Below are 26,281 nucleotides of genomic sequence, written 5' to 3' on the forward strand. Positions count from 1 at the left end.
TCAAATGACAAATTCACCACCGTAACAGGAACAGGCAAGCAAAAACTGAGGGTAATGCTACTCAGTGCTAGAAGTCTAAATCTCAAAATGCACTCACTTGAGGCACTCTTTAAAATGGAGAACGTTGATATCTGTGCAGTGACTGAGACCTGGTTCAAGGCTCTAGATAGCACCCTTGCATTACCAGGCTATAACTCATACCACACTTTTCGGCCATCTAACATAGACCAGAACACCAAAGGTGGAGGTGTGTCCATATTCGTTAAGGATATCCACACCTCCAGGCTAGTTGAGCAGCATAATGCATCCAAGGTTATCCAAGGGCAACTAACTCTGGGCAAAACTGCAATCCAAATTGTAGCTTGCTACAGATCCCCCACCATGCCCCAGGATTCCCCCTTCTGTTTTCTTGATATACTGGAAAATATTAGGGTTCAACCAAACACCCTAATAATGGGTGATTTCAACTACCCCAACATTAACTGGGAAAACTACTCGTGCACCAACTCCTTCACTCAACAGTTTCTGGAATTCATAAATTCCAACACCCTGGATAAACTTATCTATATCCCCACCAGGTGCAACAATATCCTAGACATAGTCATTACCAACATGAGTGACCGGTGTTCCACACCTGAAATCAACTCCTCACTGGTCAGATCCGACCATAAGCTAATCACCCTAGATATCCCCATCCCACTCCCACCCACCATTAAGGAAACCATGGTAAAAAATGTCTCCAAAGCCAACTTCATGCTTCTTAAGACAGAAGTGGCGAACTTCATGACACCCATGCAGATGGACAGTACAGTTATGACTGCTGAATCCTACACAAATGCACTCTATAATCACTCACACGAGTGCATGGATTGTGCTATCCCAAACAGAACCAAAACGCTATCCTCCAAAAAAAGGAAGCCAATCTGGTGGTCCCCTGCCATAAACAAACTCTACAACAGAATGAAGAAACTGTTGCAAAAGAGGAAAATCCCATGAGTGGAAGAGCTCCCTGGTCAGCCTCAGTAAGAAGCTGAGATCCCTTATGAAATCCTCCAAAGCTAGCTACAAAAACAAAATTGCCACTGATTCTAAGGGCAACCACAAAGCATTCTATAGCTATGTCAAGAATCTCAATGGCAACACCCAGATCTGCTCTGAGTTACAGCACAACAGCACAAAAATTACAGAACCAACTGATATTGCCAACATCCTGCAGATAGGTTCAGTGCTACCTTTACTCCCCTCTCACCCCCTAAAGGGCCCATATCTATACAGGATGAATGCAGAGTCCCTGTAATCACATCTATGCAGGTAAAAGCTGCACACTCTAAAACCAAAAACACAGCATCCATGGGACCTGACAACATCCCAGGCTGCGTTTTACACGAACTTCAGAATGAAATGGCTCCCCACCTAAGCACCATGTTCAATCATAGTCTCACATCAGGCTTTGTGCCCAGTGAATAGCACACAGCAACCGTTATCCCCCTCCACAAAGGGGGCACCACTACTGATCCTGGGAACTATTGCCTTATTAGCCTGATGAGCCTGGTCTGCAAGGCCATGGAACGTATCATCATGGAACTCATAAACAAAGACATTTGTAACCTCCAAACTCTGGGCCCCACTCAGTTCAGGTTTGTGAAAGGCAGATCATGCCTTCTGAACCTGATCAACTTCTTTGAGGCAGTCACCAAAGCCGTAGACGAAGGTAAGGTGGTTCACACAGCCTATTCTTGACCTCGCCAAGGCTTTCAACACCATCCCCCATTCTGGAATTATAGCTAAACTCACTAAACTAGGTGTAAATCCCTATGTCACAATATGGGTTGCCAACTGGCTCACTGACAGAACCCACACTGTAAAAGTTGTAGACTCCAAATCTGACTTCAGACAAGTGACAAGTGGAGTACCACAGGGTTCAGTCCTGGGACCTCTCCTGTTTGGTATCTACTTCTCTGAAGTACAGGCCAATGAAGTTTGCAGATGACTGCATACTAGGAGCCATAGTCGAGTCCCCAAATGATGTGGACATCCTACAGAGGGCCCTCACTGAGACAGATGCCTGGTGTCAGAGGCATGGCCTCAAGCTCAGTGCCAAAAAGTGCATTGTCATCCTCTTTGGTAAAAACTCTGTACCCATGAACTACCACATAAAAGGAAGTCTACTTAATGCCGAATGTGTGATAAGAGACCTTGGGACCCAGGTGGACAGTAGTCTCTACTTTGATAATCACATCGCCAAAGTAGTCAGGAAATCCTTCTATGTGGCACACCTCATCAAAAAAGGGTTCTCTCATCCAGGAAAAAAAGAGGTCATTGTTCCTCTCTACTCAGCACTCATTAGACCCATTAGAAAGTACAACTCCCCTTTTGGATTATACCTCACAAGACATCTGCAGCAGCTTTAAAGGTCACAGAAGTACCTCACAAAGAGGATTACTGGCCTCAAACAGATGCCCTACACTGACAGTCTCAAAAAACTCCAGCTTTACTCTGTAGCATATCGCCTAATCCGAGGAGATCTCTGCCTAACATATAAAGCTATGTTAAACCCAGAGCTGTTGGACATGCTACACCTAAAGAAATCCCAATCCCTCCAAGCAACACGCTCTAGGGACCTAAATCTTGTCACCACAATAAACAGGACATGCTGGAGGGATAGATTCCTGTTCCAGAGACTTCCTATACTCTAGAACAAGCTACCCATCTATGTCAAGCAAAGTTCCTCATTAGCACTCTTCAAGAAAAATCTTGATGAGTGGATGGGAAATAGGAAATACAACCCAGGGATCACTTCAGTGGCTCTGCTCGACAGGGGCACAGGAAATTAACTTTCTTGGGTGGCATAAGCCAGGGAACCTTGTTGGCTAGGCTTACTTAGGCCCTTGGGCCAATAGCCTAATAACTACCTATGAACTAGACACATTTTGGAGTGCACTGGTAGCAGTTGTATAGAAATCTGTCAGGAGTTTGATGTTCCATGAGCATTACTGAGGATGTTATAGTTAACGAGAAAATGTAACCAAAAAAACTGGAGAGGAAGCACCACCCAAATGATTAAGATGACCAAGGATTATAAGGTAGCTGAGATATGTGCAGAAAATCTACTACATGGGGGCGGGGGGGGGACAGTTAGTCTACCACCAGTACTGTGCAAGATAGCTGAGCTTCCTGAGTGTCTCCTTGACCTTAAGCTTTGTAAAACCTATGAACCTATGGCACAAAAATGTCTTGTAAAGCAGTGTTACAGTACCTGAGATGCACGTAAAATTATATGTGCCATCTATGTGTATGTATGATGACACTCCAGATGTATTTTATTTAATTTGTAAACATGTCAGTGGACTATTTTCAGGATCAGCCTGAGGTAAAAAAAGGAATATTGCAAAAGTATTTCTATAAGGTAAACAAAAGATGTAACAGAATAATTATCTTATTAGTCACACCCATTTTAGTTAGAAAAAATGCAGTTTATATAAGCATGCTTCACATGGCAATGTGTAGAGATTGCACAATTTACATTGCATGGTAAAATGATATTAGGACTCCTGAGGTTGCCCACAGGTTGGCGAAAATTAGAGAAAGTGGTTTAGAAGTGTTTGGAGGTATTAGAGGAAGGAAAGAAAGAGAGAGAGAGAGAAAATGGGTTGGTACTGGTTGACTGAGTAGTTGATCTGTATAATGATGTGTTTGTGGGTGGGGCAGAGATGGAAATAGTTAATGTTATGCAATAAGGTGTGGGAGCTTTTCCTACTCCATCTAAATGTATATATTACAAATAGGATACATTGAATAATATTTCTTATTTTGTAATAAGTGGGTGTTGAATTCTGTTACACTGGAAGCCATTACATGAAGGTAGCTTGTTCAGTGTAGTAAATCTGGTGTTTCTTACAACATCATTTTAATTTTTATATATGAATAGGAAGAGACACAAACCACTCATACATGGCTTATGCATCCCTGTAGGTATGTGCATTTGTCAAGTAACACAATGGCAAGTATACAGAATGCTGACAAAGTTAATGTCTGTCCAGCAGTAGAACTATGCAGCCTGATACATTTGGAATATAGTAGAGGTGGCGGTGATTTCAGGATGCTGTTCAAGTGGTTCACAGGCATGGGTATTGAGATTTCCATACTTACCAGTACATGATTTGAAGTTGTGCAGTTTCAGTCCAGATATGCATGCACATTATGAAGCTTGTAAGATACAAACACCTAGACATTCTTGTTAGCATTATCTTGCCTGTTTCCCCGCCACAGTTTATGTCAAATGCATTATGTTACTGCACCTACATAGCAGCTTGTTCTGTTGCAGACATTGCAGGGGTAGTCATCTGGCTACATGAAGGTACTTTCTACCATGGTGCACTGTACACCTCAAATGGTGTAGTTCCCATACTGAATCATGCTGCACAATTGCTGAAGACTGTCTGGGGTCTGTGAGGCTGAGAATTTGCTACACCACACTGTCCTTTATAAACCCTAACCAGAGACCTATATTTGGTCAAAGAGATTTCTTAGTTCTACAAATACAAATTAATTGCACACATTTGATACCTGCTGGGTTTTCTCTTAAAAATTCCAACTTGCTGATGTTGCACAAATGTTTTTCATTATTACTAAACATTTGATGTTCTTTGTGTTTCACTGTTGCAGCCATCACATTTGGGTTATCCCTGCAGGGTAGCCCTCGGCTGGGCTGAATGGTAGGCTTAGTATTTCTGCATAGGTTGCTGTCGCTTCAGGACTGATGTCAGGTCATCAATAGTATAAAGTAAGGCAGCTGATGCCATTACATCCGTCTTTCTTGCTGCGGAGCCCAAAGCAGTTCACACGAGTGCCAGTCAGCCGCTACCCGAGTTTCATCTTCCGAACTGAAGCTGAAGTCTTCTAAAGCTAAGTACCCCATTGGGATCCTTTTTTCTTGCACTGACCAATGTTAGAAAAAGTTAACAATTGTCTCGTGTGTGGAAAGCAAATCCCACACTGAGACTTTCATTCTTACTGTGTTCACTTGCTTAGACCCAGCCACGACGTTCTCAGCTGTCACTTTTGTGCTTTGTTCAATGCCAGAAGTATACATTGTCAGGCCCTTGTTGTAGCTAGATATTTTCGCTTACAGTCCTCGAATTCCGATATGGCTTTGGTAAGCCTTCTGACAGCAGATCTTCCGAAAAAATGTAAGGATAAAGATAGAGACAGACTGCACAGGTCCAAACCTACCGACAACGCTTCTGTTAAGCTAGTCATCAGTTCTCCAGTCCTCAGTGAGGCGCTTTTGCAGCCCCTGATGCACGCTTCTGTGGATTTGCAGGCCGCTACCGAGACCCTTTCAGAGTCCGGTATTCCGCAAAACTCTTCTTCGACTAAGGACCCTGCGGTTGTTGCTCCCTTGGATGGGTCCAGAGCCGCTGAGCAGGCACGGCTTCCGAGGAAGTACTTCGAACTACAGATTCTCAACACAAACCAACGACTTTGTTCGTGTCTACCGTTCTTTCCAAAACTACCGAGTTTCTAAGGCCCAGGGTACGAACTACACCGAAGAAACAGATAACCCACTCCCAGGCACCTCCTTCCTTGCCCCAGTCTCAAATACTTAAAATGACAGAAGACCTTATCATGCTCATCAGGGAAGCCAAGCTACCCCTTCCAAAAGAAAAAGAGATCTGTCCCCAGTAGTTTTGTCTGAACAGGAGCAGATGACTCTGATGCATCTGAATATGAAGACATGCAACCCCTTTCTGCTTATGAGGATTCTGATCCATAGGATTCCATTCCCTCAGTCTCTCCACCAGAGGACTTTTCCTTTGGGGAAACCATTCATACCTTACGGGAGGCATTTCTAATGGGAATGTCAGGACTACCCTCAGTCTAAAAAGAGACTCATGGAATTCTTAGATCTTCCAAAGCACAGACCCCTGGCCATTCCCCCAGTCCTGGATGTTGTGGATGATGTTTTCCTGGAATCCAGTTTAACTCCTGACACCCTACTCCTGCACCCAGAAAACCTGACAGGTATTAGAGTCCCTGACTCGCACAAATTTTTTTTCAAAAATCCTACTGCTGACCCTGAGGTAATTTCTCAAGGGCCTAAAGGGATTAAAGCAACCTCTGCTAAGAATCCCACCCCCTCAGACAGGTATTCCTGAGCACTAGACATATGGGGTTAAAAAAGTGTACACCTCAGCTACTTTTGCTATCAGAGCACTAAATTGCCAGTTCCATATGCTAAAATTTCAGCAACATACCCTGGAACTCCTCAAACAAAAAGTGTCTTCCTTTCCTGCCTGTGAAGAATCTAAAGAGTTACAAGAGTTAATGCATTCTGCAAGTCAAGTAACTAAGCACACCTTACACTGTGGTTTTGACGCCCTAGAAGCTTCTTGCAGGGCAGCAGTCACCTATTCTGTCCTTAGAAGGCATGCATGGCTTAAGGAACAGCCCTTGCCAGACCATGTTAATTCTAAATTGTTGGATGTACCATTGCACAAAGACAACTTATTTGGCACTAAGGCAGAGGAGGTCTTAAAAAAGATGGAAGAAAAAGCTAAGTCTATGCAGACAGTTAAGGATTTCTTACAGGTCCAGCCAGCCAGGTTCAGTAGGCATTGCCCCTCCAAGCACTGGTCCTTTCCTGCTCCTATGAGGTCAGTTCAGCCCAGACCCCATGGAAGCAGAACCCCCCCCCCCCCGACAGCAGCCACAGGGAATGGAGAGATCAAAACAGTGGAATCCCTCCACTTCAAAAACAGGGAGTTCTAAGCCACCCCCTCATGGTAAGAACTCACAATGACTCTCCTCCACCACCACCCCCTCCCTCTGCCCACCTTCACTTACCCCTAGGAGGAAAACTATCCTTTCACGCAAGCACCTGGGTCACCATTACCAGCGACCGCTGGGTCCTCAACATAGTGTCCCAGGGATACAAATTTTCTTTCCACACTCTTCCAACCCCAAAAGGGTTCCCAGATCTACCTCCAAACCAGTGGGCAGAGGTCCAAAAGCAAGTTCTTTCCCTGCTCTCTATGAGGGCAGTAGAGCACATTCCTGCAGAACAGAAAGGCCAGGGTTTCTACTCCAGACTTTTTCTGGTACCCAGAAAAGAGGGCACCTGACACCCCATCCTCTATCTATCCATCCTAAATGGGTCTATATCAAAACTTCGAAGAAGTAAAACGTCGAACGTAAAATGAACCCACAGCATCGAATGGTGAAAATAGCGAAGCCCCAGGACATCGAAATCGTACCTAGGGCAAGATTTCGGTGGGCAGTTCCATGGCTTCGCTATTTCCTCCACTGTGGTGTGAGAGTTACGGACCTTAGGGTTAGGGTGCGGGTTAAGCTAAGTAGATAGTTAGTAATGTATGTATGGCTGGGTTATGTTGACTGTATGTGTGTGTATTAATGGCTTTGTTTGTCTATAGTTTCATAGGGTATGTGTGCGATAGTTACAGACCTTAGGGATAGGGTGTGGGTTATGGTAAGTGGATAGTTAGTAATGTATGTATGGTTTAGTGTGGGGTTGGGTTTTGTTAACTGTTTGTGTGTGGTTTATTTATTTTGGTGTGCTAGTGTTGTGTATATGTTTCTCGGAACAATGAATTTTTCCCTGGGAAAAAATTCACTATTCTGAGCGTTCGATGTTATCAATATTCGAAATTCCAAGTTCGAACATATGGTGTTCAATATTTTGGGATTTCGAATATATGATATAGACCCTCCTAAACACCTTCCTGGTGATACCAAAATTCAAAATGCTCACCCTCCAGCAACTGCTACCCATGCTCTCCAAGGATGCTTGGCTAGCCACCCTAGAACTAAAAGAGGTCTACCTCCACATTCTTATCAGGGAATCATGCAGGAAATACCTATGTTTCAGGGCAGGATCTCTGCACTTCCCTTTGGCTTATCTGCTGCTCCCAGAGTTTTCATAAAATGTCTGGCTCCGGCCATTGCCTTTTGCAGGCAAAGGAATATCCAGATTTACCCTTACTTAGACGACTGCCTAATTCAGGCAGACAGTCAGGAAAAGCTGCTCAAGCACCTGGCCTTTGTAAAGGACCTACTGACCTCCCTAAGATACACTATCAACGTGAAGAAATCCAAACTAGTACCCACCCAAAGGATTATATTCTTAGGAGCAAGCCTGGACACAGCATCCCAGATGGCATTCCTTACACCAGAAAAACAAACTTACCTGACAGCCTACTTCTCGCAACTAGCCACCAGACCCCAGTTATCTGCAAGGAAAATCCTGCAAGCTCTGGGGTTTATGGCATCTTGCATTCTACTCATTCCATACGCCAGACTACATATGAGGAAACTCCAGTGGTACTTAAAAAGCCTTTGGTGTCAACACTCTCAAGACTTGGAAACTCTTATACCCATGGTACCTTGCCTCAGGAAAGATTTTCTTTGGTGGGCAGCGGCATGCTTCCACAACAAGGGACTACCCATCCCCCGCTGCCCAGACCCTCACCACAGATGCATCAGACTGTGCCTGGGGTGCACACCTGGGTGGCAGGTGCATACAGGGCCAATGGAGCCCACAGCAAATCCATCTGCACATCAACCAAAAAGAGATGTTAGCTGTCCAGCATGCATTGACAGCTTTCAGGCCCCTTCTCTCCCCAGGGGCTCTCCTGATTAGAACAAACACCACTGTGATGTGGTATATCAACAAGCAGGGAGGGACTCACTCCTGCCCTCTATGCAGGCTGGCCATGACCGTTTGACACGCAGCCTCTGCCATGAAACTACACCTGTTAGTACAATTCCTGCCAGGTTCTCTAAACTCTATGGCAGATCACTTAATCAGAAATCTTCTAGACCTACACGAGTGGCATCTAGACAAAAGAACCTTCACCCTAATAACTCAGAAATGGAGCACCCCGAAGGTCGACCTCTTTGCCTCCCACACCATCCATCAGCTCAGCAAGTTCTGCATGAGGGAGCATGACAACATGGCTTGGAAGGTGAATGCCCTGTCCTTCCCCTGGGTCAGTCTATCATCACTGCCAGGGCACTGCTTAAAATAAGTGAGGAAAAACCAAGGATATTGCTCCAGACTGGCCTCACCAGCACTGGTACCCACTGCTGAGCAGCCTGTCCCCACTGCCACCATGGCATCTCACTCAGACCCCAACTCTTCTGACCCGGAGGGAAGGAAAATTCATGCATTCCCAATTGCAGACCCTCAATTTGGCAGCTTGGCTTATTTCCTAACCACTGATCAATCTGCCAACCTCAGTAAACAGGTACTAGATGTTATACATGCGGCTAGACATCCTAGCACTACAACGTCTTATGCTGACAAATGGAAAAGGTTCTGCACCTGGATTTAGGCTAAGGGAGCCGATGCAGCACAGCCATCCCTCCCCTCTCATCCTGGATTATCTAGCTGACCTGCTACAAAGTGGTCTTTCTTTTTCCTCTATTAAAATCCATGTGTCTGCTATCTCTGGTCATTTCCCTACGGAGCAGCCCCTCTTGTCACACCCTCTGATCAAACAATTCCTAAGAGGGGCTAGCAACTTGAGGCCACCCAGAAGAGCACCTACCCCAGCTTGGGACCTTAGCTTGGTGTTGGAAAAGCTCACCCTGCCCCTCTCCTTCGTATCAGCATCTTCAGCAAAGTTAAAATTTCTCTCCTGAAAGACGCAGCTTTTCTTCTGGCCATCACTTCAGCCAGAAGGGTCTCTGAGCTACAAGCCGTCATGGCTGTGGAGCCCTTCATCATCTTCCATGCTGACAGGGTTTTACTCAGGACTAACCCATCCTTCATGCCCAAAGTGGGGTCCAGTGTGGCTCTCAACCAATCCATTCATTTCCCCACATTTTTCCCTAACCCACAGAACAAGGGGGAAAGGATTCTGCACTCTCTAGATGTGCACAGACAGCTCAGATTCTATATAGACAGGACTAAACCATTCAGAAAGTCTGGACAATTGCTGGTCAACGTTGCTGCAGGAGCAGAGGGCAAAGCCATCTCCAAGCAAACAGTTTCTAAATGGATAGTACACTGCATCCATTTTTGTTATAAGCAACATGGAAAGCCTCCCCCTAAGGTGGTCAGGACTCACTTCACCAGAGCAGCCTCACCCTCTGCAGATTTCCTCAGAGGAGTCCCCAACCAGGGACATCCTGGAGGCTGCAAGCTGGACATCTGTTCACACTTTCACCAAACATTACCACCTGCCTATCTTCTCCAAATCCAGGGCAGGTTTTGCCACTGCAGTCTTGCAGGGCATCCTAGCCAGCCCCTAGTCTTCTTGACTGCTTCCACCCTTTTCCTCTGCTTTGAGAATCAACCCAAATGTGATGACTGCAGCAGTGAAACACGATGAACATAGTACAGTTGTGTACACTTACCGTTAATGTAAATGTTCTAGTGTATTCACTCTTGCAGTCCTGCTTTCCCTCTTTCCATCCCCCTCCTCTCTCTCTCTCTCTCTCTCTCTCTCTCCTTACAAGGGACTTTTTGGTATTTACTTTCTACTGGTGGGGTTCTTCCACCATAACTTGGCTCCCAATTAGGGGCTCCTGACAGGCAAGAAAAACTGATGTAATGGCGTTGGCTGCCTTACTTTATACTACTGACTAACTGACATCAGTCCTGAAGTGACAGCAACCGACGCAGAAATACTAAGCCTCTGGTATTCGGGCCGGCCAAGGGCTACCCTGTCAGGGATAACCAAATTTTATGAATGCAATAGTGAATACACTCGAACATCTACATTTATGGTAAGTGTACACAACTGTACTTTTCTCAGAGCACAGCCTTAATTAAATATCTTCAGAATTCATTATTGGTGTTGGACTACTGGGTTTGCACCATGGATTTTGAATGTGGCTGTCTGAAAAATGCATGAGTTAAAAGAAGAGCTTTAAAAATTATCAGCATATTCAAAGGCTTTGTAGCTGATGTTCTACACTCCTTACAAAGAATAACAAGAACAATAGTAGTACATTGTAGTTCTTCTTTTTAATATGGATATCCATATAGGAGGAGGTAGAATGAAAGGATCTGGAAAGCAAGGTGTAGAGAGGAGGGAACAGTGTGATGGGACCTAGTGAGTATGCCCTAGAGAGAAGATGACGCACTGAAAGGACTTTGGGAGTAGGCCCCAACAAGGAGATAGAACAGTAGGCCCTAGGAAGGTAGGCACAGAGAGGAGAAGAGACAGAGTAACATAGCCAAAGGTGCAGACTTGAGAGATTGAAAAGCAGCATACATGAGAGCCAACAGTAGAGGAGAAGGGACAGAATGGAGCTGCTGAGGATGCCATGGAGGGGACACAAGAGTGACAGCGTCTGTAGCAGGCTGCAGAGTGACAGGATCCACAATCATCTGAAAATGTCGTGTATGAAAGGTCATGTATGAGAAGAAACAGAATTGTAATGTCTCTTAAGCAGTAGTAAGGAAAGGTTAAGAAGGAAGCATGAGTTTGCTGTTTACTCGTTCTCAGTTTGCCAGACACCACCAAAGCATCAGCCAGCAGTGTAGGAGTAATGTGTTAGACTAACCTCCCTTACAGCCAAACCCAGAGGTGTGCAAGCCAGGTAGATAGTACAAAGGTCATAGTGTTTAAGAATGACATCTGGAGGAATGGAAGCAAAAAACTGGTCTACTATATTGAAAGCAGTATGTGTATATATACATACGAACAATCACGGTGATACACAAATGCATATAGTAATTTAAATGATCTCTGATAAAAACATGTAAGAATATAGTTCCCTACCAGCTTGAACCAGCAGAGTGCCATTCTCCAAAGGTATTTTACTGACTATTCCTGTAACCATGCTATATAAAATAGTAAACCCTGTCATATGAAAATGGTAAGCACTGTAATCTAAAATTAATTGTAAATACCACAATATTCTGAGATATTTTATATAGACATTAAAGTAATGTCCCGAAACATTATCAGTTCTGATTAAAACGCCTTGTCTCTAGAACATACATGTGCTTAAAGGTAGCAGTTTCTACTAGCCATACTAATATTGTCCGAAGTAGCCATTTCATGCACAGCAAAGCTTGACACACTTCGGCTGTAGGCAGTACAGCTGGAGCATCTCTGATTTTGCTTGTTTCACTGCTCTTTTTGTAAAATATTAAACTTTTTGAAAAGACTAGGGGAATTTGTTTTAGCCTGGACTAATTTCCCCAGTCAGTATGACTACTACCTCAGGTATCCTTTGAAAAAAAAGGCCACTGCCCTAGTGAGAGTAACCCTATAAATAAAGTGTAACTTATATAGCATTTTATGTCACATATTTGGAAATCTATACTAACAGAAGCATACTGAAGCATGCTAATTTTAAGTTTGTTGTTTGTGCAAGACCAAGAAGAGATAAACTTTGCCAAGTCAAATAATGCCTACATTTTTTTTAACATAACACTCACTTTAAAGTTTACAGTTTTATCCAAGTCTGACTTTATTCATAAGCAAGTTAGACAGCTGGGTAGATGCGAGGAGGAACAATGCAACATTAAAGAATGTGTTCTCTGATGGCCTTTGTAGGTGACCACAGTTTTAGCTCACATTTACGAACCTATGCAACTTGTGCATGTTCATCTGAAACTTTCAGTTTCTTATGTATGTTTAACCTGATATTATCCACCTATATGTGTAATTGCTTTTAGGTTATGTTTGTAAGTCTGATAAATCAGGAGTTTGAGGACTATACTGCAGTATGCCACAAAAATAGGACATAATGTCTTGCTAATAGAAACATGCAGAAATGTTCTAACTGGCTCACAGCCATAGGGGGACTGCTTATTAATGATAGCCTCTAATACTGGCTAGCTCCATACAAATCACTAGGATGTTTTCCCAGGATTAAGCTGCATTTATCATATTTCTGCCAGTGTCACTTGTATTGTCCTTGGAATTTGTTTTCTTTCACCTATACTTGTTACCCAAGTATTAACTGTTTTCTGATGCATTATCTCTGTCTGCTAATATATTACCTCACATGGTACTTTAAACAAGTATGTCTACAAATAATAGATACTGGGGAGTTGCAACCTGTGGCTTATGTGAAGTGATGATTTTGCAGAACTTATCAAAAGCCACTTTGTGCATGGGCATTTTAAAATAGAGGGGAGAACTTCACCTTCCTTCAAAGTGCAGTTGTCTCTGAGTGGATTTTAATAAGGGTGTATAGGGATCTTCCCCTACATAACCTACCCCCCAACACACACACACACACACACACACACACACACACACACACACGCAAAGGATGTCGTAGAAATTATGTAACATTCATTTCAAACATTTAGTTTGAAATGGGTGCCACACAAGCAGCTTTCATGCATGTGTTGCCTTCTCCTCTGGAAGCCGGCATCACAAAAAACAGTGTGTTTGCCCCCCCGTACCCCCTGCCTATTATATATACCAATTCTGAGATCATTCCACATTTGGAAAGAGCAAAAACACTGTATTTTGTGATACCATCTTCCAGAGGAGAAGACAATTTGACATTCAGAGAGACTGTCTTCTCAGTTTTGATAATCTGGTCATTCATTGTTCTGACATAGACCCCCTACTTTCTACATCTGCTTTTAAGAGTTAGACTACATCATGAAACATATGTGACATTAGAAGTTAATACCTAACATTTGTTTACTTTTATTTTATTTTGAATTTGTTAACCTTTGTAGAGCACTGATCTCATAAGACCTGTGTCAGTCTCAGCCAGGGATATTCATACAGTAAGATCTGTTAGTCGGAAAGCTTTAAAAATAGGTTATGCCTTTATAGCTCTACATTTAAAATCTCCGGTCCCAGAATCTCTTGTTTCCACCAGTGTTTATGTGGACTCTGGACTTTGTACCTCCCCCACTTGCCTCTGCTTATAAAAAAGCATCCAGATCAGCAAAAGGTGGTCTGTCTGAGCAACAGTCTGTGCCTGTGGCTTGGCACACTCACTACTGTGTTGGTTCCATGTCCACCTGTGCTGAATTCTAGTATATTCTTTTTCATAGTGGCAAACGTGGCCGTGTTTGCGTGAAGCTAGCTTTTCTGAGCAGTGTATTTGTAGAATGCGGTCTTAAACAGGATGAACCACATCTTAGAAAAGCAGATGCTCTTTTATTTTTTCAGTAGTCCTGTCTGGAATGTACCTCATTTCATAATGTATTACCCTTGTCCATCACAGAATTTCAGAAAAGGATCTGACAATACTGTGTCTTCTAATCAGCAAGTGTGCTGCTCTGTCACATGTAACAAAGGCTTATTTTCAGAGCTTTAACTGCACATAAAGATGAAAAAGACGGATTGATAGTGCTTGGCTTCTTGGTTACTATCTGGTTTATTTATTTGATGTTCTTCGTGATTCACTGTTGCAGTCATTACATTTGGGTAATCTGCTGGCAGGTTGCCCTCAGTCGGCCTGAATTCCAAAGTCTTGGGTCCTGCGTCAGTTGCTGTCTCCTCTTCCATGATGTCAGGTCATCAGGGGTATAAAACATGCAGCCGACGCCATTTTCTTTAGTCTTTCTTGCCGCGCGGTGCCCGAAGCAGAAGCATTTCACAAGTGCCAGTCAGCCAACTCCTGAAATATTCGAGTTTGAGTTTCAGAACCGAAGTCTTCACTAAAGCTAAGTACCCCGTTGGGGAAACTTTTTTTCTTGGTCCATACCGATGTCAGAAAAAGTTAATAATTGTATTACTTGTGGGAAGCAAATACCTCATAAGGATTTCCATTTATACTGTATTCCTTGCCTAGGCCCTGATCACAATGTGCCTGGCTGTCGGTTTTCTGCTAGATTTAACCAACGCACTATTAAACGTCAGTATATTTTTGCCTCAAAGTATTTTGGAAACAGATTTAACTACCCAGAAATGTCGTCGGATAGCAATACGACTACCAGAGTACATAAGAAATGCAAGGAAAAGGACAGAGAGAGGCAGTCGAGGTCCAAAACCGATGATGAAGCTTCTCCTAAGCCAGTCGCCGGTACTTAGTGAGGCACTTTCGCAGCCCGATACCAGCTACTTTAGAGTCGCAGGCCTCTACCGACACCCATGTGAAGTCCGGCATGCTGCGAGATACTCAAAGTATTGGACCCACGGATGTATCTCCCTTAGATGGGTCCAGAGCCACTGAGCAGGCACTGGCTTCTGAAGGGGTTTTCAGGCCTCAACATTTGTATATCAAACTGACGACAGCTACAACACCAAAGACAAAAACAACTTCTAAGACTAAAAAAACAACGCATGAGCCTCTATGCCTAAAAAACAAATGATCAAAATGGCTGAAGACCTTATTACCTTGATCAGGGGTTCCCATCCCCCTCCAGATAAGAGGCTTAGGCAAGACACTGATTATGAATCTTCAGATCAGGTTTCTATTTCTTCTGATTCCTCTTCTGATCAGGAATTATCTATACCTCCCTATGAGGATTGTGATGCAGTGGAGTCTATACCATCTGCATCACCTCCTGAGGATTATTCATTTGGAGAAACCTTGCATACTTTGAGCATTTTCACTGGGAGAGTCAAGATTTCTCAGAATCTAAAAAGAGGCTAAGGGATTTCCTTCTTCTCCCTCAGCACAGGCCTTTAGCCTTTCCCCGTTTTATACATTGTGGATGATGTATTTTTCTGAGTCAAGCTTGACCCCTGACTCCTTACCTCCGGCTCCCAGTAAGCCTGACAGATATTACAGGGTCCCTGACTCACATAAATTTTTATTTAAAAACCCTGCTGCTGATCCTGAAACTGTTTCACAGGGTCCAAAGGGAGTTAAGGCCTCAACAGCAAAAAATCCTACCCCCTCTGACAGATTCAAGGGCACTGGACAGATGGGGAAAAAAGGTTTATACATCTGCAACCTTGGCAATCAGGGCCTTAAACTGTCAATTGCATATGCTTAAGTATCAACAACATGTTATGGGATTGCTGAAACAGAAAATGATGTTGATTTCTGAATGTGCAGAAAATAAAGAATTGCAGAAATTATTAAATGCAGCTGAACAGGTTGGAAAGCATACTTTGCAATGTGGTTTTGACTCCTTAGAGGCCTCCTGCAGAGCCACAGTTACTGGATCTGTGCTTAGGAGGCATGCCTGGCTAAAGGAACAAAATCTGCCTGATTATGTTAAAGCTAAATTGCTAGATGCACCTTTACAGCATGATACTCTGGGTTTAAGGCAGAAGTGGTTTTAAAGAAAATGGAAGACAAAGCAAAGTCTATGCAAACTGTAAAAGACTTCTTATAAGTGCAGCCACCAAGATTCAGTAGACACTGGCCTACAAAAAATTGGTCCTTTCTTGTGTCAGACAGAGCTCAAAGGGGCAAATCCAGACGCCCTAAGGGTTCCAAATACCAGGCTCAAGATTCATGCAGGTCAAAGCAATGGGGTGATTCTACCTCCAAATCTGGAGGAGATAAAGTGCAAACCTACAGAAAACAGTCCCAATGACTTCCCTCTGCCAACACCAAGTCCTTATCTTTTGGCAGCACCCATAGGGGGAAAATTAGCACTTTGTGCTCAAAATTGGCAGTTAATAACCCAGAACAAGTGGGTAATAAACATAGTATCACAGGGATACAGATTCCATTTCCACACTCTGCCAATGGCAAACGGTTGGCCAGATCTGCCAAAAAAATCAATAGGCAGAGGCACAAAAACAGGTTACAGCCCTCATGGATATGGGGGCCATTCAGCCAGTACCAGAACAGGAAAAAGGACAAGGGTTTTACTCAAGACTGTTCTTGGTACCCAGAAAGGACAAGGCCTGGCGGCCAATACTGGATTTAACGATTTTGAACGCATACCTGGACATTACAAAATTCAAAATGCTGACTTTGTAGCAGCTTCTGCCCATGCTGGGCAAGAATACTTGACTGGTGACATTAGACCTAAAAGAGTCATACCTGCATGTCCCAATAAGACAATTGTGCAGAAGATACATCAGATTCAAGGCTGGCTTAATGCATTAACAATTCTCTGCACTGCCCTTTGGCTTATCTGCTGCACCCAGGGTCTTTACAAAGTGCCTGGCACCAATAATTGCATTTTGCAAAGAAGTATACAAATATATCCTTACTTGGACGACTGTCTTATTCAAGCAAAGAACAAGGACATTCTTCTTCAACACGTGCCGTTTGTGAAAAGGCTTCTAACATGCCTAGGGTACACAATAAACAAAAATAAATCACAACTGGTACCCTCAAAAGATAACATTCCTGGGTGCAAGCTTGAATACAACTTCCCAGATGGCTTACCTCACGCCAGACAAGCAAAGTCAACTGACTACTTACTTCAGACTGATGGCAACAAAAACCCAGTTATCTCCAAGACAAATTCTGCAGGCTTTGGGCTTCATGGCATCTTGCATCCTACTGATTCCATATGCAAGACTGCATATGAGGAAACTTCAATGGTACCTAAAAAGTTTATGGAGTCAACATTCTCACAGTCTGGAAACAATGATTCCTCTCATTCCCTGCCTACAACAGGAGTTTCTATGGTGGGCAAAGGCATGTCACCAAAACATGGGACGGGCCTTCACTTTACCCCCTGCCAGCCAAACTTTAACAACAGATGCATCAGATTATGCCTGGGGGGCCCAGGTGATAGGAAGATGCATTCAGGGCATATGGACCCCAAACCAAATGCATCTACATATCAACCAGAAAGAGATGCTAGCTGTTCAAAATGCCCTAACAGCCTTCAAGAACTTACTTCATCCAGGACAACTACTGATAAAGACGGACAACACCACGGTCATGTGGTATATAAACAAGCAAGGGGGCACACACTCATACCCCCTTTGCAGACTAGCCATGGCACTGTGGGACACAGCTTTGACTTACCAAATACATCTTCAAGCTCAGGTCCTGCCAGGAAAGCAAAATACTCTGGCAGACAATTTAAGCAGAAACCTTATGGATCCTCATGAGTGGAAACTAAATCCACAAGTCTTCAGCATGATAACAAAGAAATGGGGGAGCCCAGACATAGATCTATTTGCCTCTCCTCAAAATTATCAATTGAAAAGATTCTGCACAAGGACTTATCACAGACAAGCATGGAAAGTGGACGCCCTGAGCTTCAGTTTACGCCTTTCCTCCTTTGCCTCTTCTTCCCAAGGCCAGACTGGCCCCGCCAATACTGGTACCCAATCCTAAGGAACTTGTCTCAATACCCAGCTTGGACCTTACTCAAAGACCTCAACTACTGTCCCAGCAAAACAATCAGATCCTGCACAATAAACTCCAGACACTGAACCTGGCAGCATGGCTGATCACGTAGTTATACAAACAACACCTCTCAGTAAAGCTGTGATGGATGTCATTTTGGAAGCCGGAAGGCCTAGTACTAGAAAATCTTATGCTGATAAATGGAAGAGATTCTGTGCTTGGAATCAAGCACAAGGAACTGATACAGCAGAACCAAATATTCCTCAGATATTACAATACTTGACTGAGATGCTTGACAAAGGCCTATCTTTCTCATCAATTAAAATCCATGCCTCTGCCATTTCGGCTCATTACAATACAGAGCCACCAATCTTTTCTGATCCTTTACTAAAGCAGTATCTTAGAGGAGCCAAAAATTTAAGACCTCCTAGAAGATCATCATTACCTGCATGGGACCTCAATTATGTGTTGGAAAAGCTCACCCTGCCTCCATCTGAACCAGCTGCTACCGCTGATATAAAGTTCTTATCATGGAAAACAGCTCTGCTACTGGCAATTACTTCAGCAAGAAGAGTTTCAGAGTTACAGGCCCTCATGGTTGTAGAGCCTTTTATCATATTTTACCCAGACAGGGTGTCTCTGAGGACAACCCCTACATTTATGCCTAAGGTGGTTTCCAGTGTGGCTCTTAACCAAACAATTCATCTGCCAACCTTTTTATCCAAATCCACAGAACAAAGGTGAGAGAATTCTGCATTCCTTGGACATACACAGACAGCTCTAAGAAAAACTGAGCAATTACTTGTGACATATACTGCAGGATCAGAAGGAAAGGCTATTTTAAAGCAGACAGTTTCAAAGTTGATAAGCCACTGCATCCGTTTCTGCTACTTACACCATGGTAAACCTGTGCCCAAGGGAATTAGGTCTCATTCCACCAGAGCTGCAGCTACTTCAGCAGCCTTTCTCAGAGGAGTACCAACCAAAGACATTCTAGAGGCTGCTACTTGGAGTTCTGTTCACACCTTTACAAAGCATTATCATTTGCCTCTCTACTCCAAGTCCAGGGCAGGCTTTGTCACTGCAGTTCTGCAGGGCCTTACAGCTGCACCTAATGCTGTTTAGCTCCAGCCACCCAACCATAGCTTTGGGATTCTACCCAAATGTAATGACTGCAACCGTGAAACATGAAGAACATAGTACAGTTGTGTACACTTACCATAAATGTAGATGTTCGAGTGTATTCACTGTTGCAGTCCAGGTTACCTTCCTGTCATCCCCCTTTCATTCTGGAGTTTATCTTTCCTTCTCTATCTTCTACAACCTATGTGGTGTATTTGCTTGTAGATGAAGGTAAAGTTTATATTGATGCATGTATATTTTTTTTTTTGCTACCTTTTTGGGGGCACCTGACATCTGGGGCAAGAAAAACTAAAAAAAATGGCATCGGCTGCATATTTTATACCCCTGACGACCTGACGTCATGGAAGAGGAGACAGCAACCGACGCAGGACCCAAGACTTTGGAATTCAGGCAGACTGAGGGCAACCTGCCAGCAGATTACCCAAATGTAATGACTGCAACAGTGAATACACTCAAACATCTACATTTATGGTAAGTGTACACAACTGTGTTTTTTGCTACTCCTTATCAAGGTGTACTGTTCATTTTGTACCCTCTTAATTGTCTGATTCTCTTTAGCCTGTGAACATACCTTCTTAAGTATGAGTCTATGGTAATATTACTGCTAGTAATACTCATCTTGAAAGTTTGTAAAATGTTTGCCTCACCTTCCCTCTGTATCTTTCTAAATATTCCCTGAAAAAGGAACACAAATGATGAACAGAGTGTGACCACTTAGTCAATAAGTTTCTAAATGAACAAATGTACCTCTGGTGATAAGTAGTCTGTTTTTATTATAGTAATGGGTGCTTATACATCATTTATTGCTTGTAAGCTCTTCACTAGTCTTTAATGTATCTTGTTTCTGTTAAAAGGATGTGTTTGTTGGTGACTCCCCATCCCATAACACACATAGGCAATTTTGGGAGTAGATCATTAGCTGACTGTGTGTTTTTGCATCTGTATAGTCCATGGACTAGAGTGTTATTGACCAGTGAAAACCATAGTGAATTTCTTAATGAACTGTCCTGTTTTCTTCCTACAGGCCTTCCTTTGTTCAGCTCCAGTACTGGCTAGAGAACCTTATAAGGCATCTTGAAATCCGAATTCCCCTGCCATCGGAGTTGGAACAGTTGAGCCGGACCTTTTGGCAGAATTATCCACGAAGAGAAGGTGGTCTAGATGTCCAGAAAGAGGAGCCATACTGCGAAGAAACACCAGCCCACTGATTAATGTGGCAAACTGGTTTTCTGCTTTGCTACCATCTCACAAGTTCCAGAATATCCTAGAAGTAAAAACATGCCTGCCACAGCCCTAGTCATGGGTTTATGGTAATTGGTTCTCCAGAAAGGGGAACAGTTTGCAAAGAAGCCCCATGACCTTCTGCTGCAAATATTTTGCTAGTAGGACTTTGTGAAGGCTTTGTTTTACTTCACTGCAGAGGTTATTCATCATTTTTCTCATCCAGCAGAGCTCAGTTTTTGTTCATTCCTTTATCCATTTCATCTGACTGAAGAAGGCTTTAAAGCTGGACTGCGCCAGTAATTAATGAGGCACTTATCTGGAACATTGCCATGAGGAGCACTAAATTTTCACATTTTGTTTCTTCATGTGCTGATCTCCCAGTACATAGTGACTGATGTTAGTGAGCGGCTCTGCCAAGTTAGTGTAAAACTTTTTCATAATTAGTCCCAACATACCATGTTTACAATTAAGTTACTTTTGCATCAATCTGTTTTGACTGCCAAAAGTACCACTTGCATCACACTAGTGTCCAACTGGTGATTAATTTGTGTTAAGGAAACAAATGGAAATCCTTTGTGGATGTACTATGAGTTCTGGAAGACAGGAAATATTTATAAGAGGATGATTTTTTTTCTTCTTCTTCTTTTTTTTTTTTGCCTTAAGATAGTTGCAACCAGGCCTTGATTTCATTTGCTAATGCTATATACCTCGCATTTCACATTTGGCTATGTAATGTCCTTCTTTCCCTAAATGAATATGTATAGTATTTGCATTTGGCTTGTTGCTTGATGTCCTCATTTTCTTGTGGCTCATACCAGGTTCTAATCTATTTTCTCAGGTGATCTTTGTTGTTGTGTGGCCAGGTAACTGTGTCTGCTGTGGGTTCACTTACACAAGGGTGATGGTTGTGAGTACCATCTTCAAGACTTGTCAGTAAACAGCTGGATGAAGCACTTTTAAAAGGAAAACCACCTCCCTGATTCAAGTGCAAATAGCTTCAGATGTAGGGCTGAAAGGATATCAAACAGGTAAAGGGGAGGGCATTGTTAAAATGTAACAATAAAACCACAGGTCAGATTTTTTATTGCTAACCTCCTTTACCCAAGGTATTTGCTTTTATTTCCTGCTAGATAGTTTTCTGATGAGTTTGTTAGAGAAAACAAAATTCTTAAATTTAGTATGCAACCAATCTTACAAGCTTCACAGTATGCAAAGCACTGCTGTGGACATGTACATGCCATGTTGTCACATATGCAAACTTCTAGTCTGTTGCCTTTCAAAGAGTCAAGGTGAAGTAACTGCCATTTTTTTTTGACATTCTAGTAAATCTCCAAGATTGAATCAGTAGTGTTTAGTATATAGAAAAATCCAAAACTTCTGATGGCATTGGTAGAGGTGTAAATTAAAACATACCACAAAAAAAGAAAAAAATGAAATTCTGTCCCCTTGTGATTCTAGGAGATCTGTCACTGCAAATGTCCCTAGTTACCATGTTGATTTACTAATAACTGTGCATGCGCTAGACATGTGCTGCCAAGTTTTAATGGTTAGCCATCAATCGTTCATCTGTCAGAAAATCTCATCTTCCCCAGCTCAATCATTTAACTACTGGTGGTTCTTCCATGGCTTCCTTTTGTAGCTACTGCATTTCTTCTCTCTCTTGTTGGCTGCTTCCATGACAACTGCTGTATTCCATCCTATCGCAAGACAAGAGCCAGCAAGTGTGCAAAGGAGGCATATTTTTCAGAACGTATTCCAGTGGTCAGTGTGTGCCTGTAGGTGCATTAGTCTCGCCTCTCTCTTTCTCAGCTTTACTGTATTCTTCAGCATAACGTGTACACCTGCTCAAAAGTCTGTGTTCTTTTGTGTTAAAACGTTTTGAGAAAAGAAAAATGGTGTATCAGGACATTTTGCAATAGTGAGCACTTTTTAGCTTCAGGGGAACTCTGCACTACATGTTTAGTTTGCAGAGCAGTTCCATACTAAAAATGTTTCTGTTGATATATTTGGTAGCTATGGGAAACATGCACAGATCAATTACCATTTCTTCATTATGAAGAATTTCAGTTCACACACTGCATCAATGGTCTGAAATCGTACGCATTTAATTTGGTGTTAAATAGCTGATGCAATCAAACAATTAAGGTTTGTGCCTAACAATTTCAAGGTCATAGTTCGGTCACCTTCTGGTTACTGTCTCTGGAATTTAGATGGTTTCCTAGTGTCAACATGAGTTTCTTTAGGTACTGTGGGGTAGCCACTCACATCCCACAAATGTATAGCTTAACTACTATAAGGTATCGCTTGTCCTTTTGCCCCATGTTATGACCAACAAGAACTCATGAAGAACTGGTTCATTTATCCAGTTAACAGATTAAAAAAAAAGTGAAAAGTTTAATAGGAAATGCCCAGTATTGAACATTGGTAATGTTATATAGCATTCTCATTGCTCAAATCAGAAATGTAACTAGGACAATCTGGCACCCTGGGCAGTTCCTGAAATTGGTGAACCCTCAATTTAAGGTTGAGGAGCCCCCAAAAATCTTTGCAAAGTTGATGATAAAAAATAAAAAAAATGCTCTTCTGCAATTTGAAACTAGAGCAAACTGCTTGTGTAAATGCAACACGTAATCACCACATAATGACCACATCAGCACTTCACACAGGACTGCAAATGCAGTATCAACATTCATAAATGACACAGAGACCCTTGCAGCTTTGCAAATCCATGTTCATACTGCACTCCATCATTGCCACCAGTCGATTGTGCCCCCTCACAGCTTGCTTTCAGGGTAGCCTCGCCCTCCCCACCATATTTATGGCTGTAGCTCAAATTACCACTGTTGCTATTAATTAACCAATTAATTTCACCTGCTAACACTGAAATCAGGGATAACTAATTTCAGGGTAGCCACAAACACACAAGTGGCATTAATAACTCTTAACAAAAATTCAGGGAGTAGCAACATAGATCACTTTTGGATTTTGTAATGAAAACCATTTGATCTGTGCTTTTTATTTGCATCGTTACACTACTAACTGCCACTTAGCTTACCTGCCTCAGCTCTGATAGTGTTACTGAGATTTGGCATTTAGAAATACTTTCACAGCAAAGTTCATAAGAATGTAAATTTGTATGAGTCCCGCATCGATTTTGCTGATTACCAGACACCTTTCTTCAAAGGCACTTAGGCATCCGGGTGATGTGGAATGTCTCTTTAGAGAGCACTGTGTGTACATTGCTAAGAAGAGTGTGTGTGGTTCAGACCTGTAGTGTACGTCCAGCAACAAAACAAGGAACTGCAGGTCAGAGACACTTCATGAGCAACGTGCACGTTTTAGTAGACATAAGTAATTATGGATTATACTAAAAATACAGCTTCAAAATGAGGATTGGTTCAATTCAAATATTTCAGTTTCTATATGTACTGATGGTATCTGAAGGTTAAATTATTCCCTTCATGCAATGTACATTATTATGCTTGCTGTTTGCTTTCAAAACTATGGGAAAACCTTGAGTGACAAAGCACAGACCTACAGTTGACTATATTATATATACATGTCTGTGTGTGTGTATATATATATATATATATATGTATGTATATATATATATAAGGAATGTCATTGTACTGTTTTTCAGCGCTACATTATTAATGGGCTCATTACATCTGGCAGTACAGGATTCAATTTTTCAGAAGTACACAGTAGTCCCAGAAGACTGAATTTTGTGTACAGAATAAACTGTATTATGTTTTGCTGGAGACAAGCATATATTACTTAAAACCAAGAAAACTATGTAGGACACATCACAAGTATAAATGTCCACTCCACTCCATCCATGTGGACATACTTAAGTGCTGCTGTGTACAAAATAACTTTTTCTTTTAAATATAAAGGTTGATACAGTAGTTACATTACAACTGTAATGCACTGGTTTCTTGTATGACATGGCATAAGGAATATCTTCCAGACTGTCATTTAAGTTGCCCAGTACAGAGGTGATGATCTCTCTAGGATGTTGTTTTGAATATTTCTGTGCCAACTGGATCACCTTTGTGCAGAGCAGTAAAGACTTAAATTGCTGCTCTTTGAAACCATTTTTAGAACTTTTTTTTTTTTTTTTTTAATTTAATTTGCACTAAGGAAGCGAAGATGCAAAAGTGTTGTTTTAGTGGATGTATTAGTCAGTTATTCTGTGGTACCTGTTTACTCCAGTTTGGAGATTTTGGCAGAGATGGTGCCTCCAGGAGCTCTTGGTGAGCATAAGAAAATTAATCTTAAGGGGCACTAGGCCATCACACCGGAATGGGATGAATAATGCTACGTTTCCACGTATTGCGTTTATACAAAGTGACCATCTGTACTTTCTGCAGGGAGTATTTTGATTTGAATATAAGTTCATCTGTCTTTGGTCACTGTAACAGAAATGTTTGTTTTACATGGACTGACCATCACAGCTAAAATACAAGGTTGATACCTATCATGAGTGTGTCTTGTCAGGATAAAATCCCTCATTAGAAATTTTGATGCCATGGTTTTAGTCCTTTTCGGTTAGCCTGCATGTTCACTGACCTTGTGACCAGTGATTTTTATGCATAACTTAAATGCTTTCTTCAGTCTTGACAACGTGAATAGTTGGCTAAGTTGAGCAGGAGAATTCAGGGTTGGTTGCAGATCTGCAGAACTTTATAATATTGTACTAAACAGGCAGGCATAGAAAACAAGATGGCTAGCCCCATTACAGTCCATTAGTGTATTGTTTATGTAAATGAGCCATGTTACAAGAGTGGTTATGCATTTACTTTCTTTGTGGAATGATGAAGGAAGTCCCTGCAGGAATGAAATGCTCCTCTGCTTTAAACTCAGGGAGCTTAAAATTTGGACCAAAGTGGTGCCTTTACTGTTTGTTTGTTCATATGTTTTGTCCATTCTAACTGCAAAAGCTTGACAAACCATTTCTCACAACAAAATATTTTTTTATATAATCAAAGCTGTAGAGCTAATGTACCACTGAAGATTTCATGTTCAATGTGTGTTTTCATTTGTATGTTTTTTGTTTTGTGTTTTTTTTATTTTGTATAGAAAGTGAATAGAAAAACTGTGAGCCGCAATGCACTTTGACAATGGAAATAGTTATCACAAACTCTGATCTGAAAAAAAAAAACAATGTAGAGGAAAAACTTATTTGCAAATGTTGTGTAACAAAGAACATAAATAAAATTGACTCCTTTAAAACATCTGTCTTTCAATTTTTTTTTATCCTCTACAGATCTTTAAAATTCTGGGTGACAATACAGGAAACCTAAAAACTCAAATTATATGGATTGATAATTTGTAGTTTATTTATTTTGACAGCTTGAAGTATATTCTGTATAAATATACCAGAACTAGGAGAGCCTACCTTTAAACAGTAACTATACTTTTACTAGTAGAATAAGAAAAACTGAGATATTTTTTCCATCAGAATTCAGTATTCAACCTTAAAAAGGCACTACACTATAAATCATACATTTTATTTTAATGTACATTTCTTTAATGCATTGATCACACATGACCAACTGCAGGCAAAGCCTGGTGAATACAATCAGCAAGCTGGACATAAACCTGAGAGAAATGCTAGCAGTGCTGTATGTTGTCAGAACTTTGAATACAGGATGAGTTCCAGGGACATTAAATGTAATCACTGACAACACTGTAGTAATGCACATCAGTAAACAAGGGGGCTCCACACCCTTACCATCGT

At 42.0% G+C, this 26,281-nt stretch overlaps 1 protein-coding gene across 2 annotated transcripts in view; it reads left to right on the forward strand.

Moving 5' to 3' along the window:
- The window catches only part of LIMK1 (LIM domain kinase 1), a 1,196,288-nt gene extending 1,170,513 nt beyond the window's left edge, over positions 1-25,775 (forward strand). For both annotated transcript variants that reach the window (XM_044054185.1, XM_044054186.1), the window contains one exon: positions 20,339-25,775. In XM_044054185.1, the coding sequence (XP_043910120.1) occupies positions 20,339-20,522 (184 nt within the window). In that variant the 3' untranslated portion in view covers positions 20,523-25,775. The remainder of the gene's footprint in view (positions 1-20,338) is intronic.
- The last annotated feature ends 506 nt before the right edge of the window (positions 25,776-26,281 follow it).

This window comes from Protopterus annectens, chromosome 13.part0, assembly GCF_019279795.1.
Source record: "Protopterus annectens isolate FY-2018-M chromosome 13.part0, PAN1.0, whole genome shotgun sequence".
NCBI classification, from domain to species: Eukaryota; Metazoa; Chordata; order Ceratodontiformes; family Protopteridae; genus Protopterus; species Protopterus annectens.